Below are 15,723 nucleotides of genomic sequence, written 5' to 3' on the forward strand. Positions count from 1 at the left end.
TCAGACTCTAATTCTAAATTGTTAGGGATGTCATGATCAACTCAACAATTAAAAAGACTGTTAGAATTTGTTTAAGCTCTTGAGAATCTATATACGTTTCCTCTAATGCTCTACGAGTTTACTTTGGTAGATATAGATGAATACACGATTTGAAGCTAACTTAAGACTAAGTGTGTGTTTGGTTGTGTATAAAAGAAAAAAACATTAAAATTAAAGTAGAGAAAAAATATATATGAGATCCATGTTATTTATTAAAAAAAATTAAATAATAAATTATTTTCTTCAATCAAATCACTCGTGAGTTTCATGATGTGATTATAATATGCTCACACATAATAGTTGTACTCAAATTTGAATTGGGGGTAAGCTTCCCTGGAAAGATGAAAACACTTGATAGTGACTAAAGTTTGATCTTGTCCGTTTAGAGTATTTCATCATCGTTGAGTTGCAAAACTCATCCTTTATGGATTATTAGCATTTCAAGCAGGGACTATGAATCATTCAACTAGGTTGGTCCGTATTAACAAGCATCGATCCACACCTTTTACACTTGACATTTTAGGTGTTGCGAGTCATCTAGCTAGGAAGAATGACTCGTTTTCAAGCTTGTTTATTGGGATTGTGAATTGTCCAACCATGATGGACCACTTTAACAAATGTCCACATCTTTCAAGTTTGATTGATGCTTAAGGATTATGAAGTATGAACTATCTAGTTAGGAAGGTTAACTTGACACAAACAAAGGTGTAAGCATGAACTTAAGACTAGAGAGAAAGTTGACTATCATGATGTCGTGACGTCATGAACTTAAGCCTGCAAACTCAAGAGATCTAGGCCTACTTAATGAAATTCCAAAGTCTTTTTTAATTAGTGAGCAGCATGATAAATACCATTATGCATGTGCACGTGGGAAGATTGTAATATGTACCCCCCTCTAACACACATATGAAAATAGTTAAAAGATTGTTAGAGAACATACAACATAAATAAATGTGATACATCTACTATCACGCCTAAACCACACAAAGTAGGGCTTGACGAGGTCTTTTTTAGTCTTTTTCACTTTAGATTTTCTCATGGAGTTGTGGCCTCTTACGTAAATAAATAAAATGATGAAAAAAGAGATAAGAAAAAATATGTAAAAGAGGGATGAAAGATGAAGTTTATTGATGATTATATTTACTGTGTTCCATTGATTTACCCACAGTGCTGCTCCTTCATGTGCAAGTGTTGTCAAAATCTTTTACTTTTTCTATTTTGCCGTAAATAGTGTTTGACCCGCTCCTGGGCCTGAGCTTTTGTAGGCTGCAGTCCAATTTCATAGATAAATCACGGTCGATTCACTTCTTCTTTAAATATAGAATACCTCATACCTCAACTACAGAAACACAAAACTTTTCAAGTAATTATTTGATAAAAAATAAAATTTTAAGTAATAATATGAAAATAGTTTATTTTTTTAGGTATAGGTATGAACAACTTAATTAAGCTAATATATAAAATAATATTTTAGTTAACAGATCATAAGAATTTTTTTTTATCAAAATAAATAATTTAATTTTAGATGAAATAATAAATGATAAATTTTAATTTTTTTTATTGAAAATAAAAATAAAAATGATAACTATAAATTTAAATTATGTTTAAAAATAAATCTTATAAGTCAATAAGAAAAATTTAAAATCGTTTGTCAGACACTTTTATTCGATCAAATAAATTTGTAAACTTGTCAAAAAACTAAAAATTAATTAAAATAACTTGATGTACACCAATTATATATGGTTTGAATATATTTTTCATATATGAAAAAATAGGTCATTTTCATATTACTACCTAAAAATTTATTTTTTATCAAATAATTATTTAAAAAAAATTATTTCAATTTACTATCTATATTGATCTTCTTCCGTTAAATAATGACGTGATAGAAAGAGTGTCACATCATCATGCTTAATCATCATGCTTAATCAGTGACACTTCATTATTATGTCATGAAAGATGATAACGTAACAATGAATTATCAATGATAAGACATAATGACGTAACATTATGTCTGTCACATCATCACCTAATGAAAAGATAATAAGGACAGATAATAAATTAAAACAATTTTTTACAACTATTTGATTGAAAAAAAATGTTAAATAATAATCTAAAAACAATTTATTTGTTAGATATGAAAAAATTATTTAATCCTTATTATAAACATGCTATTTAGATAAATCACTGTACGATTCTCTTCTTCAAGTTTTGTAGGCTGCCAGTTAATTTATAATAGAATCCCGAGCGTGAACAAGTACTTCATAAAATAAGTAATTTGACCAATGCTTATAAACATGCTACACATATGCATAAAAAAATAAATTCCATAGACCAAACATCAAGCACAAGGATAATGATGGATTAATTGGTGCAGGTTGTTCTACCTTAATTAAGTACGTACTGCTGCATGTTCGTGCTCAAATAAAAACAAGGTAATTATTCTGAAAAATGTGATATAAGTATATAGCGCTTTAACATGGTATGCATCAGGAGTTTTATTTCTGTACACTTTTAATATAATTATCAACTAATTAAAAATTAAAAATCGTTGTATTATAGTTACTCACGGAAGCAAAACTGCTGAAAATGTAGGTGTAGATAATGTAACGATTACTAGTTAGTTTTCTTAATTCATGACAAGTAATTGAAAATTGCGTCCCCCCCTGAGCTTGGTCCAACGTTACACTTCGCAGGTGTTCTTAATTAGAAGATCTCTTTCTGCAGTGTCGTTTCATAATATTCGCTCATATCACTTTCTCACATGCATTCGGTTTTTTACTCAAAAAAAATATTTACGGTTATTGTCATGGAGCAGGGTTAAATTGAGCATACGAAAAAAGCTATTTACATTTTTACTAGTTCTAAAACAATTTTTTTTTCTGAATGCCATTATAATTGATCAAATTCCAGAACCAGCCATTTAGTATTTTGTTCTGGTTAGGCTCTAATGTAGCTAACCCTACATGTGTAGCAGACTGGGCTTAGCACACTTTGCCTCAGTGATTGGGTCTTGAACATATTTTTCTATGCTTTAATTTTTTTTTGAAGAGGTTATGCTTTAAATTAATGTAATATATTTTGTTACTTTTAAGATGGAGACGGCTAAAAGAGGATGTGGTTGGATTTTGAAAATAAAGGGCTCATCCAAGTACCTAGATCCTGTTTACCTTTGCTTTGATGCTGTTCAAATTCTTCTGGCATCCACCTGCAGTTTTTTCATTCAAAATCAAAGTATTTGATAAATTGTTAGTCCCTTTTGTACTCTAGAACTCTCTATGCCATTAACAAATGACAATTTTGCCAAAGCATGCTATAGTTCGAAGATAAATACTTCTATCCTTGTCTGTTCAATTTCACAAATATATGTTCATATTGAATGTACATATTTAATATCCAATCATGATGGTGGTCTCACTATTTTACTTCTATTCCTTTTTCTATCTGCTTTCCTCTTTTGAAACAGTGAAATGGTGGTGGCAACATATTCTTTTTAATTTACTTTTATTATTTGAGATTCATTAAATTATTTGGGTTTCTTTTTATTTAGCGAAACTAAATTTTATAGATGAAATTGAAAAAAATCAACTATTCTTAAAAGTATATAAAATATTTCTATTTAAGGCAAAAGCATGATAACCAGGATTCATGGAAGAGTTAAAAGTTAAAAAAAATTTCATGAGACAATGTCATTGATGCACCTTATTATGTTTTTTACTGTAATCGGTAAGAAGTACGTCTTTTTTAAAGGTAATGTGGTAAAGATTATATTTTACAAAATTAGCTGAACAATTAGTTAAAAGTTAAAAATTAACTTATTAAATTATAAGTATTCAATAAAAAATAATTATTTAAATAACTGAAAAAAGTATAAAATGATAAAAAAATAATAAAATAATGATTCATTTAAAAAAAAATAAGAAAATTGAATAAATATATTAATGATACAAATGAAAAAAAATATAAAAAATTAAAGACTATCGTTTCAAAAAATATTAAAAGTTATAAAAAATTTATTTATCAAACAGTTAAATAAGTTTTTCAGTTAATAAAAAAAAAACTAAAAACTAATTGAAAGATAACCAAAATGCAATTTTTTTAGGGGGATAAAATACAATTGACACTTGAAAAACTATAAAATATGTTTATTTGTTATTTAACTTTCTTAAGAATGTTAACTACCATTAAAAAGTTTAATAACTTTACATTCAATTATCACAATAATTTTTTTTACTTATAAAAGTAGAAAAGAATAATTTTCACTTATTTATAAATTGATATTCCAAATAAAATTTATTTCCAAAGAAAATTTATATTTTCTTGTACCAAACAAAAGAGTTAGGAAATCTAGTTATAAAGTGCATAACTAACTAGTACACTAGAAGCATGCATGATTTGCGAAGTATAAACTCATCCCTCCCGGAGACTCATGCTTTGGTGCCCTCGCTATATTTTTAAGGATGAGATGCTTTACTTCTTCAAGTCTTTTTTTTTTATATATGTATATACGCATCGCCTAAACTTGGAAATTCGAACACTGTTACTGTTAAACGTCTAATTAATCTGGCATTTTTTCTCTCTGACTTGGCTCTAAGTCACGTGGCCAAATTAGGCCGAGTCCAAAATTCAAACTTGCTAAGACAACATGGATCTTTATTACATGTCCTAAATGGAAACAAAAAGAGAAGCAGGGGACGAGTTCATTATGAAGACAATGTACAAAGTACATCATCTAAATTATCGTGGATGGGATCATGCGACCGACCGTACCCACTTGTTTCCTTACAATCACACTATTCTAATTATTATTCAGACAAATTAAGGGGTTAAAAGAGTTATGGTACAAAATTTTACGTAAATTCACGGGTTTCCGGATTTCATTACGATCTCTCTGACTAATCAATTTAATTACTCCTTTTTGGAAATATTTCTACCAATGTGTTAGATATGGTTCTTATTTTTTACTACCTTCTATATAAAATTTGTTTCTTATAAAAAAAGATAGAAGGAGTACTAAATAAATTGTTTCATTGTGATATCTTATTTATGTCACAGCGCCCACATTACCTAACACTCCTTTTGAACGGTATTTCATTGATATTGAAAAAGGTGTTTCTTTGGGTATGTTCCTTGACTATTGATTTGGAGCCTTATCATTTTGTTTTCCTTTGAACTTTTATTGGCGTGTCTTCTTTAACATATGGGTTCTATGATTCAGATTCTAGACTCATCATTTTGGCTTTAACAATCTCTAGTCCGTAGTCACGTTGTGACCCCTTTTTGGCTCAATCTTTTTTGGTTAAAATGTTTATTTTAAATCCTTGGTTTGGTATATGATAGCTACTCTGCTACTGACTTAGAAATGGAAATGGTAAGGCTAGTATGGAAAGTAGTTGTAGTTCATGTGCAAAGTTGTATGCTGGTCTCAACTTTCAACGGGTGCATGTGATGTTTTTCTTTATTTTTGTCTTTTGTTGCTTCTATTGTTCAACAAACTCATATGTAAGAAGAGGTTTATAGTGCATCAATGCCATGTTAAAAGAGCTGCACACGACCCGAGAGTACTTGGATAGCAGGTGATGAGAAAATTTCATCTGAACTTTATAAGGACCAAAATTAATAAAATACAAACTTATGGAAATCAAAATAAAAAATAAATTTTTTATTATGAACTAAATTTAATCAATGAACCTCTATGCCAAGATGCTATACCAGTGTGATGAGGTGGACTTGTATTAGCCACATCATCACTTTACCAGAGAATTTTAACATTAAGGACTAAAATAAATAAATAAAACTTAATAAGAGACAATAGAGATCAAAACAAAAAATACTATATTATAGAGACAAAAATAATTTAAATCTAACAATAGACGCCTCACATTACCTCACATTATAAATATGCAAATTAGGGAACATGGAAGGAATTGGTTAGGTGTTGTTTACTTTCACACTAAACGCTGCTTATAATAATTGAAGTTGAGGCGTAAAGGCAGTTTACAAAACAGGTCATATATATTTTTTTCCTTCAATGAAAGTAACCAACGGAAAGCCTATCTAGCACTCAGTTTTTGCTACACATTAAGACCAAGTTTCTAATAGAATTATGTAATTGAGTTTGACAACATGAGCAATATACTAGTATGGTTGAACTTAATTGAACGCTTAGGATCCGTGGTTAATTAAAACAAGACAAAGTCCCCTTCCGAGGAAGAATCATGTTCCTTTTTTAATTTTAACCTTTATTCTTTTTAATGGTGCACTGCACAATCCACACTTTCACGTGCATACTAAAACTAAAAGGATTGAGAGAAAAGAGGAGGTTTGGAGCACAATTGATAGGACACTTGCAAATAGACTAAAGAAGCATTCGTCACCCGTAGCTCAACTTTCTTTGTCTTTGTGTCTGTTTTTGTGTTTCTAGCCCAGTTAATTGGCTATACAAGAAAAAATATAATAAAAATTAAAAATGCTCTATGATTGTGCTCAACACAACACAGGCTCCTTCGCCCTGCAATTTTCAGTATTTTGCAACCCAAGACCCTACTTAGCTGTTGCATGGTCACCTCACCCACCCTCAACATAAACACTGGTCGGACAATATATATATATATATAATCACACCAAAACCCACGATATTAAGAGCCGACATAAGCATACAACCACTACGTAAACGTTACATTGAAAACGAAATTCCATAACAAATTCAGATAGTACTACTTATTCAAAGAGAGACGAGCCTTAATGGATGTTGATTTTCAATTTTTCATTATGGTGGAAGTGGAAGATGTTCAAGGTTGAAAGGCATGAATAGATAGATGATTAACTAATAACTTATTAGTCTAAAGTTTAGACATAATTGGGTTGGGCATAGTAATAGTATTAAATGTATTTAAACTGAGTCTGCTTTTTGACCCCCTTATTAATATGAGGAAGCCCCACATTGCCCAAGAAAAATCAATAAATTTTGCAAAAGAGACAGAAGCAAAGACTGACATTAAATTTGAAACGGTAATAAAAGAGTGTTTGGATGTTGAAGGGTCTGTAGTCTGTACCTTAAGGGACCCCCAAAATTTAAAGCATCACTGACTAAAATCCTACAGGATTAGGTGCATCCCCATTTACTGCAAAAAATGTAGCAACCCAAAGCTGAAAACGAAGAAACGTCTACTTCCTTACTTGCTTTGCTTTCCCAGGCCTTCAACAATTCAAAACACACAACAACACAAAGCCAATTCTTTTTCTTTTTTCTTTTTTTCTTTTTTACCAAATCTAAAAGATCAGTCAGCAAACTCAGATCATAATAAACCAAAAAGAAAAAAAAAACCAGTGGCAAAGCAACATAACATTTTGCTTTGAAGGAAATATCCACTCCTTGCATATTAACATTGGTTACAGGGAGAGTAAGTAAACAAAAATAATAATAGTAATAGCAATGCTAAATGCTAAATGCTAATACCACTAAGCTAACACAGATTGAGCCATCTAGCCAATATCACCAGCAGGAGCATGATACTAAGAATCAAGAGAATAGGAACAACATAGTGACAGGCAAGAATTGAAGTTCAGTGATGAAACCCTTTTGCCTCACAAGGATTTTTGTTGAGTGAAAGACAAACCATTGTTGGATCCCATAATCTGTGGCCATATTCTGGTGCCGCTGATGTTGCTGTTGCTGTTGGCACTGCTGCTTCAGCTGCCACCAAAGCCAAAAGCACCCTCCCATCAGTGGTGCCATCAGTATCAGTGACAAATTAGACAATGGGGAGAAGCTGTTTAAAGAGATGAAGACAAAGTGGGTGCATATGTTGAAGGGAGGAAAAAAGGGTTGTGGAAGAAATAAGAAGGTAGAAGTGAGGTAGCTAAGTACAGGAAGGAGTGGCTAGTTGGTTCTGTGGCACTGCGATTGTCTGAGGAAACATAATGTGGGATAGTAAATGTGGGCAAAAGGAAATGAATGGTTGGTGTGCTTTATTGTGTAGTACGGTTTTGTTATGGGGGGATACTTCTCTTGTTCTGCTTTGTGTGTGTGTGTGTGTGTGTGTTAACCTCCTCTTTCTCTTTCTCTCAAATCTCAACCCCTTTTTTCTTTCTCTACTGGTTGCCCCAGAAGCCCAGATTAGCTAGATTTGCGCAAGCAACCTCTGTCCTCTTTTTTCCTTCCTCGCCTAACCTTCGTCAATCATCATAATTCCAACAATGTCCCTTCTTCAAAAGTTGCCCTTCCATTCCCCTTTCTTTTTCTATATGTTTCGATTCTAGTTGCCTAGTTTCGTAATGGTACACCTCAAAATTTGGGAAAAATATGGAGACTTAGGTGATATTTTTTATATCTGGAATATAATTTATTTTATTTTACCACTTTAATTTTTTTATATATTTAATGATATGATATTCTTTTAATATGTGATGTTATCATTTAACATCATAACTCACAATAAATAATAAAATCAAACATATAAAATTATCAGATAATAAAATAAAAAGTAAAATTTAGATAATAAAATAAAAATATTATATTTATCGATATAAAAAAAATATTTAAGTATAAAATCATAAATTTATTTTCATTTACAAATAACATAACCACGGCTGAAATATACTTAAATATAGTTTAAATAAAGAGAATATTGATTGAAAGATTAAAATATTTTTTTATTAATTTATTATACTTTTAGGATAACTTGTTAATTATTAGTTTTTATAAGTTTAGAATTTTAATTATTGTATATTACTCAAATGATTTTAAAATATAAAAAATCAAAAAGGGATTTTGATTCAATATAAAAGTGTACAAAATGAAATTTTAATAGAACTAATCTGATAGAACCATAAGAGCAGTAGTAAATATCATGATTTAAAAGAAAAATAAAATAATAATAATAATAATAATAATTATTATTATTATATTATATTGTGTCTAAATTTTAGAGTGATGTTGCAATAATTCAAAACTAATTTAATTAATTGGGGTCAGTCTAATGTTAGAGGATTGTGATAAATATGCCAGACCTTAAATTTGATTCTTATTATAGTTATTGTAAAAAAAACTAGTTTATCAATGTAAAATAGGAAAATAACAAAATGGATTCTCTCTTGCCCTCCACCCCTGTCCAGCACAAAAGAGAGGTGTATTTTTTTTAAGAGAAAAAGAGGTGTATTAAAGCATAAAAAAATGGGTTAATATATAATAGAGAGAGATAGAGGGGATGGAGAAATGAGTGATGGAAAGGATCCAAATTAGTAAAATAGCTACACGGACAATCTTTTGATTTTAATGATATTTGACCTGTACTATTAATTGTAACTATAATCACTTAACTGATCCGAAGTTACGAAGTCGATCGAACTCATAATTGAAGAGTCAATCAAATTCAAAGCCAATATAGATTACTCCTGATTTTTCCGGTTCATGATAGCAAATAGAATAATCAACCTTCATTATTTCGCATGAAATACCAAAAGCAATAAATACTCGAATGCACTTTGTGGATGGTTATTGCTTTTTACATAAATATTAATTAAAATCGAAAAATATAATACATGTTCTAACTTCTAACACAAGAGGAATTATAAGTGGATAAAAAAAATTATAATTTTTAATAAATTTCAATTAATATACATTTTTTTAAAAAAGAGAATATAATGTTAAAGAGAGTGTTACTAATATTCTTCTCTAACATAAAAAACTATTTGTGCAACATACCCCATATTGTTCCTAAGCACTTTATTAAACGGAGATTAAGGAGGTCAATGTTGCTTAAGCACTTCATCATCCCAAGAAAATAGAAATCCCCAAAAGAATGAATTTAACCTCGGCTTAGGTGCTTGTTTAGTCAGTTGTGGAAAACGAACCTTTGAAAGGAACCTAAGCATTACGGGGAAAAAACAGTGAGTACACCCAACTTTTCCTGCTCCCGGAAAACCATCTCGTTTATTAACAATAAATAGGTCTTGAAAACATATATTGTAATTTAATTAAAAGTAGAAAATTCTTAGATCAACCTCAAATTTAATAAGAGCGCTTACTGCTTAGGCAACATTGCCCTCCTTAATCTCCGTTTAATAAATGGAGCTGATATGGGTACTTTTACACTCTGGCCACTGGTCAAGGTCAACATTACTACAATCGCTCGTTGTTGAGGGCCCATACAAGAATTTGAAGCCCAATATTTCGGTCTTTCGATCCTAATAAAAGGATATAAGTAGAACGTACCTAGGTTTTACGTTTCCATGCTAACGAAACAAAAAGTGTCTGCCTCTTCTTTCCATACCACATGTATGTGGGAAGAATTTCTCTTTTTGTGTTATTGCAGTTTTCTTGCATAGGTGGCAAATGTATCTAAGCCAAACATATAAGTCACTGATTCTCAAAATAATTATATTTGTAGTTGTTAATTACTGATTTACTGTAGTTAATTTTCTTGCATGGGTGTGAAAAGTAAGAAAATGCACTTGTGTAATATTAAAGCAGCATAATAATCTTGTTTATTTATTAATAAAGCATATAAGAAAGTTGGAGTGGGGCGGGGTTGACAGTGTGCGGTTTGGTGCTCTAAATTTACCGAAAGAAGTTCTAAAATGGGGAAGGCCCAAGCTAGCTAAAATATAGGAAATGTTTCAGTTCTGGTCAAAAGAAGAAAAGGGAGGCTGAGATATCAGCAATCACTTTCCACCCTAGACTGGCCTTCATGTTCGAATTATAATATATGAATGATGAATCATTTGTAGGAAGAGAAATGGGAGGAGTGAACAAGATCTTAGTTTTCTTTTTTGTGCAATTCTAATATGCATGCACCATATATATTAGTTGCATTTATATGTATATAGCTTATTTGTGTTATCCTTGGATCTAAACAACAGGATATGCACCTCACCCAAAAGGTGCATTAATTGTAGAATGGAATCCCTCTTCTTTGTTTCTCTTTAATCCAAAGAGATCGATATTGGTGGGAGTAGCAATTGATCAATCGGCCATCAAAGTGAAAACAACAATTATCTAGGCCAATATAGAAGCCCATTAAAATAACACCAGTGGTATCCGATGGTATTCTTGTACTAGCTCAAAATAAGAGATTTGAGCTTTATAAAATTTGAATGAGATAGTTAAGGCTCAAAAGAATTTCCTTTCCTGTGTGATTCTTCGTTACTGGTATTTGATTTGATAGCACGAAACAACCAGACTTTTTTTTTTTTGATGTCGCGCAACAAAATGGATCGAGCGCTCAAACACGTCGTCAGCCAGCATCTCTCCAAGAGTGCATGTGATAGAAACCTTATGTGTGGACTTTAACAGATCAATTATAATTTCCTAATGTTCTTAATAGTATTAATCTTAGCCATAACTTTAAAAAGTAATAAATTCCATCTGCTTCCATTTGCTTTTAAGATGTCTAAACATATTTGTTCTCGATTCTTTTCGGACGTTTTAATCCTGAAAGAGAGTTTTCCAACATCATCTGAACAGAATCTAAGCTTAGTTATCAATGTTGAAATCACCTTCATGACGCCATCATAAATTTAAAATCAATTGGTTGTGACATGTGAGAGGTTCCATATTATTGACTCTTCAAATATGTTATAAAAAAATATATTCTTCAAATATATAAGAGTAATAATAAACATACATCTACCCTAAAATAATATGAAATACTAATATGAAATATTTTAATAATTAATTTATTATATTAAATATTTTTTACTAAAAAAATATGAAATAATTTTAATAATTAATTTATTATATTATCAATATAACATTTTTTTATATGAAATTACAAGTATTTTATATTTGAGACAATTTTTCTTATAATTAGATTATTGTAAACTATTAAACACTCCTTTCACATAATTAACACAACAATGGAAGTGTAATTTTTCTTTTATGCTAATTAACATGTTACTTTCAAATCTCAACACTGTTATGTTTTCTGCAAATACGCATATGCATGTTTTGGTAATTATAAGATTTCGTATTACTTATGAGTCGACATATGTTATTTATAAATATCATTTTCTATCAATCCACTAAGGCGCATTTCAAAGGAACAAAACTGTTTGTTTAAATTTGTTTATCGAAAATATTTTTTTAATAAAATAAACAATTTTTTAAGTATCTGTTTGAATCGTTTATTTAAAGTAAATTTTATTTTTATTTTTAATAAAAAAATTATATCTACTAAAAAAACAAATTTTCTAAAGGCTTGGGAATAATAATCAATGATTATTCCCTCTAGACACAGAGATCTATTTAACAGATGTTTCTAGACACTTTTTTTTTTTTAATTTTAAACAAATTCTCCAACTGAAACTTAATTTATTGTGAACGTAAATCTGCGCACGTGGAAATTGGGGTATATCATGTTTTAAATATGATCAGCTAAGGATAATACGTGACATGTCCTGTGATTTGTCACTCATAAACGAGCATCCAGTTCTTAATATTCTTTGATAAATCCATCTCATCAGTACACAATGGCAATAGTATTTAGTGGAGGAGCTAGAATAATTCGATTAGAGTGACTAAATACATAGAATATTATTAAAGGAAAAAATTCATTCTTTTATAGATTTTAAAATAATTCTTAAAGCATAATAGATTTTATTTTTAGATGAAAAATAGATTCCTGAGTAGAAAATGTTTTTTAAAAAATGAAAAATAATTATTCAGATTCTAGTATTTTTATTTAATTTACACCGATTTGATTTTTTATATTTTAAAATGGATTAAGTTTTGCGAAGCCCACCCGCGGGAACCACAATTGGAAGCTTCTCCGTACGTTGGTTCATGAGACCATGACATGAGGGAACTGCGTCTATAAAGGCTCGGTTAGCCTTCGAACAAGCACGCAACAATTTCACTTAATTCTCTCTTCTTGCTTTCTAGATTCCAAACCACAGGCTTCTATATATTGCTGTTCATTTCAAGCCACTTGAAGATGGTAACTGAAGGTGAAATTAGTAGTAGAAGATATGCTCTTCTGCTAGCAGTGAATGATTCTGAGTATGTAAAGAAAGCATATGGTGGCTACTATAACGTCTATGTAGAAGCCTTTGGGGAAGAAGGAGATACGTGGGATTTGTTTAGAGTCTACGACGGGGATTTCCCTGACTTCAGTGACCTCAATAAATACCATGGGTTTGTGATCACTGGTAGCCCCAGTGATGCCTATGGAAATGATTACTGGATCCTTAAACTCTGTTTCATGTTGCAAACTCTTGATGCCATGCAGAAAAAAGTCCTTGGCATTTGCTTTGGTCACCAGGTATATATGTTTTCTATTTCTACCCTAAGACCTTCACTTTACCATGTAGAGTTTAATGCTTATTGATTAATTGATCATATAAATTATATTCTAAGAGTGTATATCAGTTAAACTCTTTTAAGTCTTTAACCATTATTTTTTGGCTGGTCAATTAATTTGGACCTTGTTTTCATGAAGTAATTCTTAGAATGAATAATTTGACTTCACTTATATATTCTAACGTGGGACTTGAATTATTTCTAAGACACTTCCTCACATCAAGCACTCCTTAGAATGAATAATGTGAGAGACCTAACTCAATCCTAAAAGCTAGTTTGGGTTACTCCTCACTTATATATTCTAATGTAAGATTACTTTTAGTCAATGTGGGATTTAGATTATTTCCAACAGTAATATTGGTTATAATTTTGTCATTGGCTTTGATCTTATAGGTACTATGCAGGGCTTTGGGTGGAAGGGTTTGTAAATCGAACACAGGTTGGGATGTTGGCTTTAGACAAGTGCATTTCATGAAAGATCTAACTCGATCTTATAGGTACCTAGCGGAACATGAAATGATGACAGAATCGCTTTCCATCATTGAGGTACACCAAGATGAGGTTTATGAGGTTCCTCTGGGTGCAGAAGTGATTGCATCGTCAGACAAAACTAGAGTGGAAATGTTTGCGATTTCAGACCACATTCTTGGAATTCAGGGTCATCCTGAGTATAGCAGAGATATACTGTTTAATCTGATTGGTCGGCTGCAGAATATGAATGTCATAGAGGTAACGTTATAACATTGTTAATTAGCATAATTCATAGTTTTTGTATTAAAGGCGATGGTCTCCAAAAGTATGAGCTCTTACTTAATTATTGTTATAATATAGGAAGGATTAGCTGAAGATTTGAAGTGTCGATTTCAGTCAGCTGAGGCAGACAAGAAGTGCTGGGGGAAAATTTGCCGAAACTTTCTCAGGGGAAAATAATAGAGCTCGTGCACTTGTTATGTATATGCATCTGAATTAAGACCTTTATTTGTAAAATAGAACTAGATCAGTGCCCGCGACTTGGGCAGTTATTGTATGGCATGCCACGTATGGAATTACAAAATAAAATGAAATATGTAACAAAAAAAATAACCCAACAGGCCGGGTTAATACTGAAAGGTTTGGATAATATATAGTTTACACATAATCTTTAACTTTAAATTTGATTGTCTTGTAAAAAAAATCCATAGAAGGAATCAAGGAACATATATACTTTTTTCTATAAACAAATAATATTGGGTACACCGTGCACACATGTCCTTATTATATTGGGTATAACGGAGATTATAATGTACGGAATTGGAAAATTATGAACACTGAAATTTGATAAAGTTTATTCATCAGTTAAATGAATTAAGTTTAAGTTAAATAAAGTTAATTAAACAAGCAAACTAAGAAGAAAATATGATTGAATATTAGTTAAGATGATTTGAATATTTGCAAAGAAAGCAACTAGTCCTATAAAGGGTAAGAAAAGTCAAGGACCTCAAAGGAAAATATGAAAACAGATGTTATGATGAATAATATCTCTACAAATTTAATTTTTAATTGATTCTAACAACATTATATATTCTATGTAACCGGCTTCATGATTATTATTTTATGGATAAAATTTAATGAGTTATAATTATTTTAAAACATTGAAATTAGGTATTATTTAATATCTTATTAAATATTTTTAAAGGAAATTAATTTGTCTTTTGAAGAAGTGATTCACTGATTCTTCATGTTTCTATAAAAGGACAATCACCTATATATGTGATCAGTATCCTCGATCGCTGGTCTTCTTGTTCTCCATGATGCTGTTCCTGCTTTATGTCAAAGATATAAACCACATGTAAGGCTTTTTGGGCTGTGCTGTTAGGGCCAAAATGGCTGCCAGCCTCCCTAGAGTGGCAGTGCTCTAAGATAGCACGTGTTTCATCCTCTAGAATGCATCTCCAAATTATTTTAACCTTTGAGTATTAAAATGTAGCTGTATAAGTAATTGATCCTTGTTCATTTGTTTTTTTTTTTTTTTTATAATATATGCCTTTTTTAATTGATAGAAAGAGAAGAATATAAATTATTGATGTTGTATTTGTGTAGTGTCTCCAAGAATTGGAGAAAAGATTGTGGATATTGTACATGACACTATAGTTGGGAGTCTGCAAAATTTATCATAGCAGGTGGTTTACTCTTATTTTAAAAGTGACATTGAAAGATAGCCTTTTTGCTTCTTTATCCTGGTCCTGATCGATCAATATCTGTTAGTGTGTTAATGATATTTCATAAGATTAAATGGGGTGTTCTGTCACAGGTTCTATATGGTAGTCACATTATATATGTGCATCAGTGTATTCTTAATAGTACATATTACTATTGTATTACTGAATTGAGATACAGCTTTAACA

At 30.7% G+C, this 15,723-nt stretch overlaps 1 protein-coding gene across 1 annotated transcript; it reads left to right on the forward strand.

Moving 5' to 3' along the window:
* Positions 1-12,879: 12,879 nt before the first annotated feature.
* On the forward strand, positions 12,880-14,459 carry LOC114393199 (gamma-glutamyl peptidase 5-like). Its single transcript, XM_028354465.1, has 3 exons — positions 12,880-13,301; positions 13,733-14,068; positions 14,171-14,459. Exons 1-3 carry the CDS (start codon positions 12,975-12,977, stop codon positions 14,267-14,269), a joined length of 762 nt encoding a protein of 253 aa, XP_028210266.1. The 5' UTR covers positions 12,880-12,974; the 3' UTR covers positions 14,270-14,459.
* The last annotated feature ends 1,264 nt before the right edge of the window (positions 14,460-15,723 follow it).

This window comes from Glycine soja, chromosome 17 (assembly GCF_004193775.1).
Source record: "Glycine soja cultivar W05 chromosome 17, ASM419377v2, whole genome shotgun sequence".
Taxonomy (NCBI): Eukaryota; Viridiplantae; Streptophyta; class Magnoliopsida; order Fabales; family Fabaceae; genus Glycine; species Glycine soja.

Coding starts and splice junctions, on each gene's coding strand:
- LOC114393199 (XM_028354465.1), top strand. CDS start 12,975: ATGGTAACTGAAGGTGAAATTAGTAGTAGAAGATATGCTCTTCTGCTA. Junction 13,302..13,732: donor GCATTTGCTTTGGTCACCAG/GTATATATGTTT, acceptor TTGATCTTATAG/GTACTATGCAGGGCTTTGGG. Junction 14,069..14,170: donor AGAATATGAATGTCATAGAG/GTAACGTTATAA, acceptor GTTATAATATAG/GAAGGATTAGCTGAAGATTT.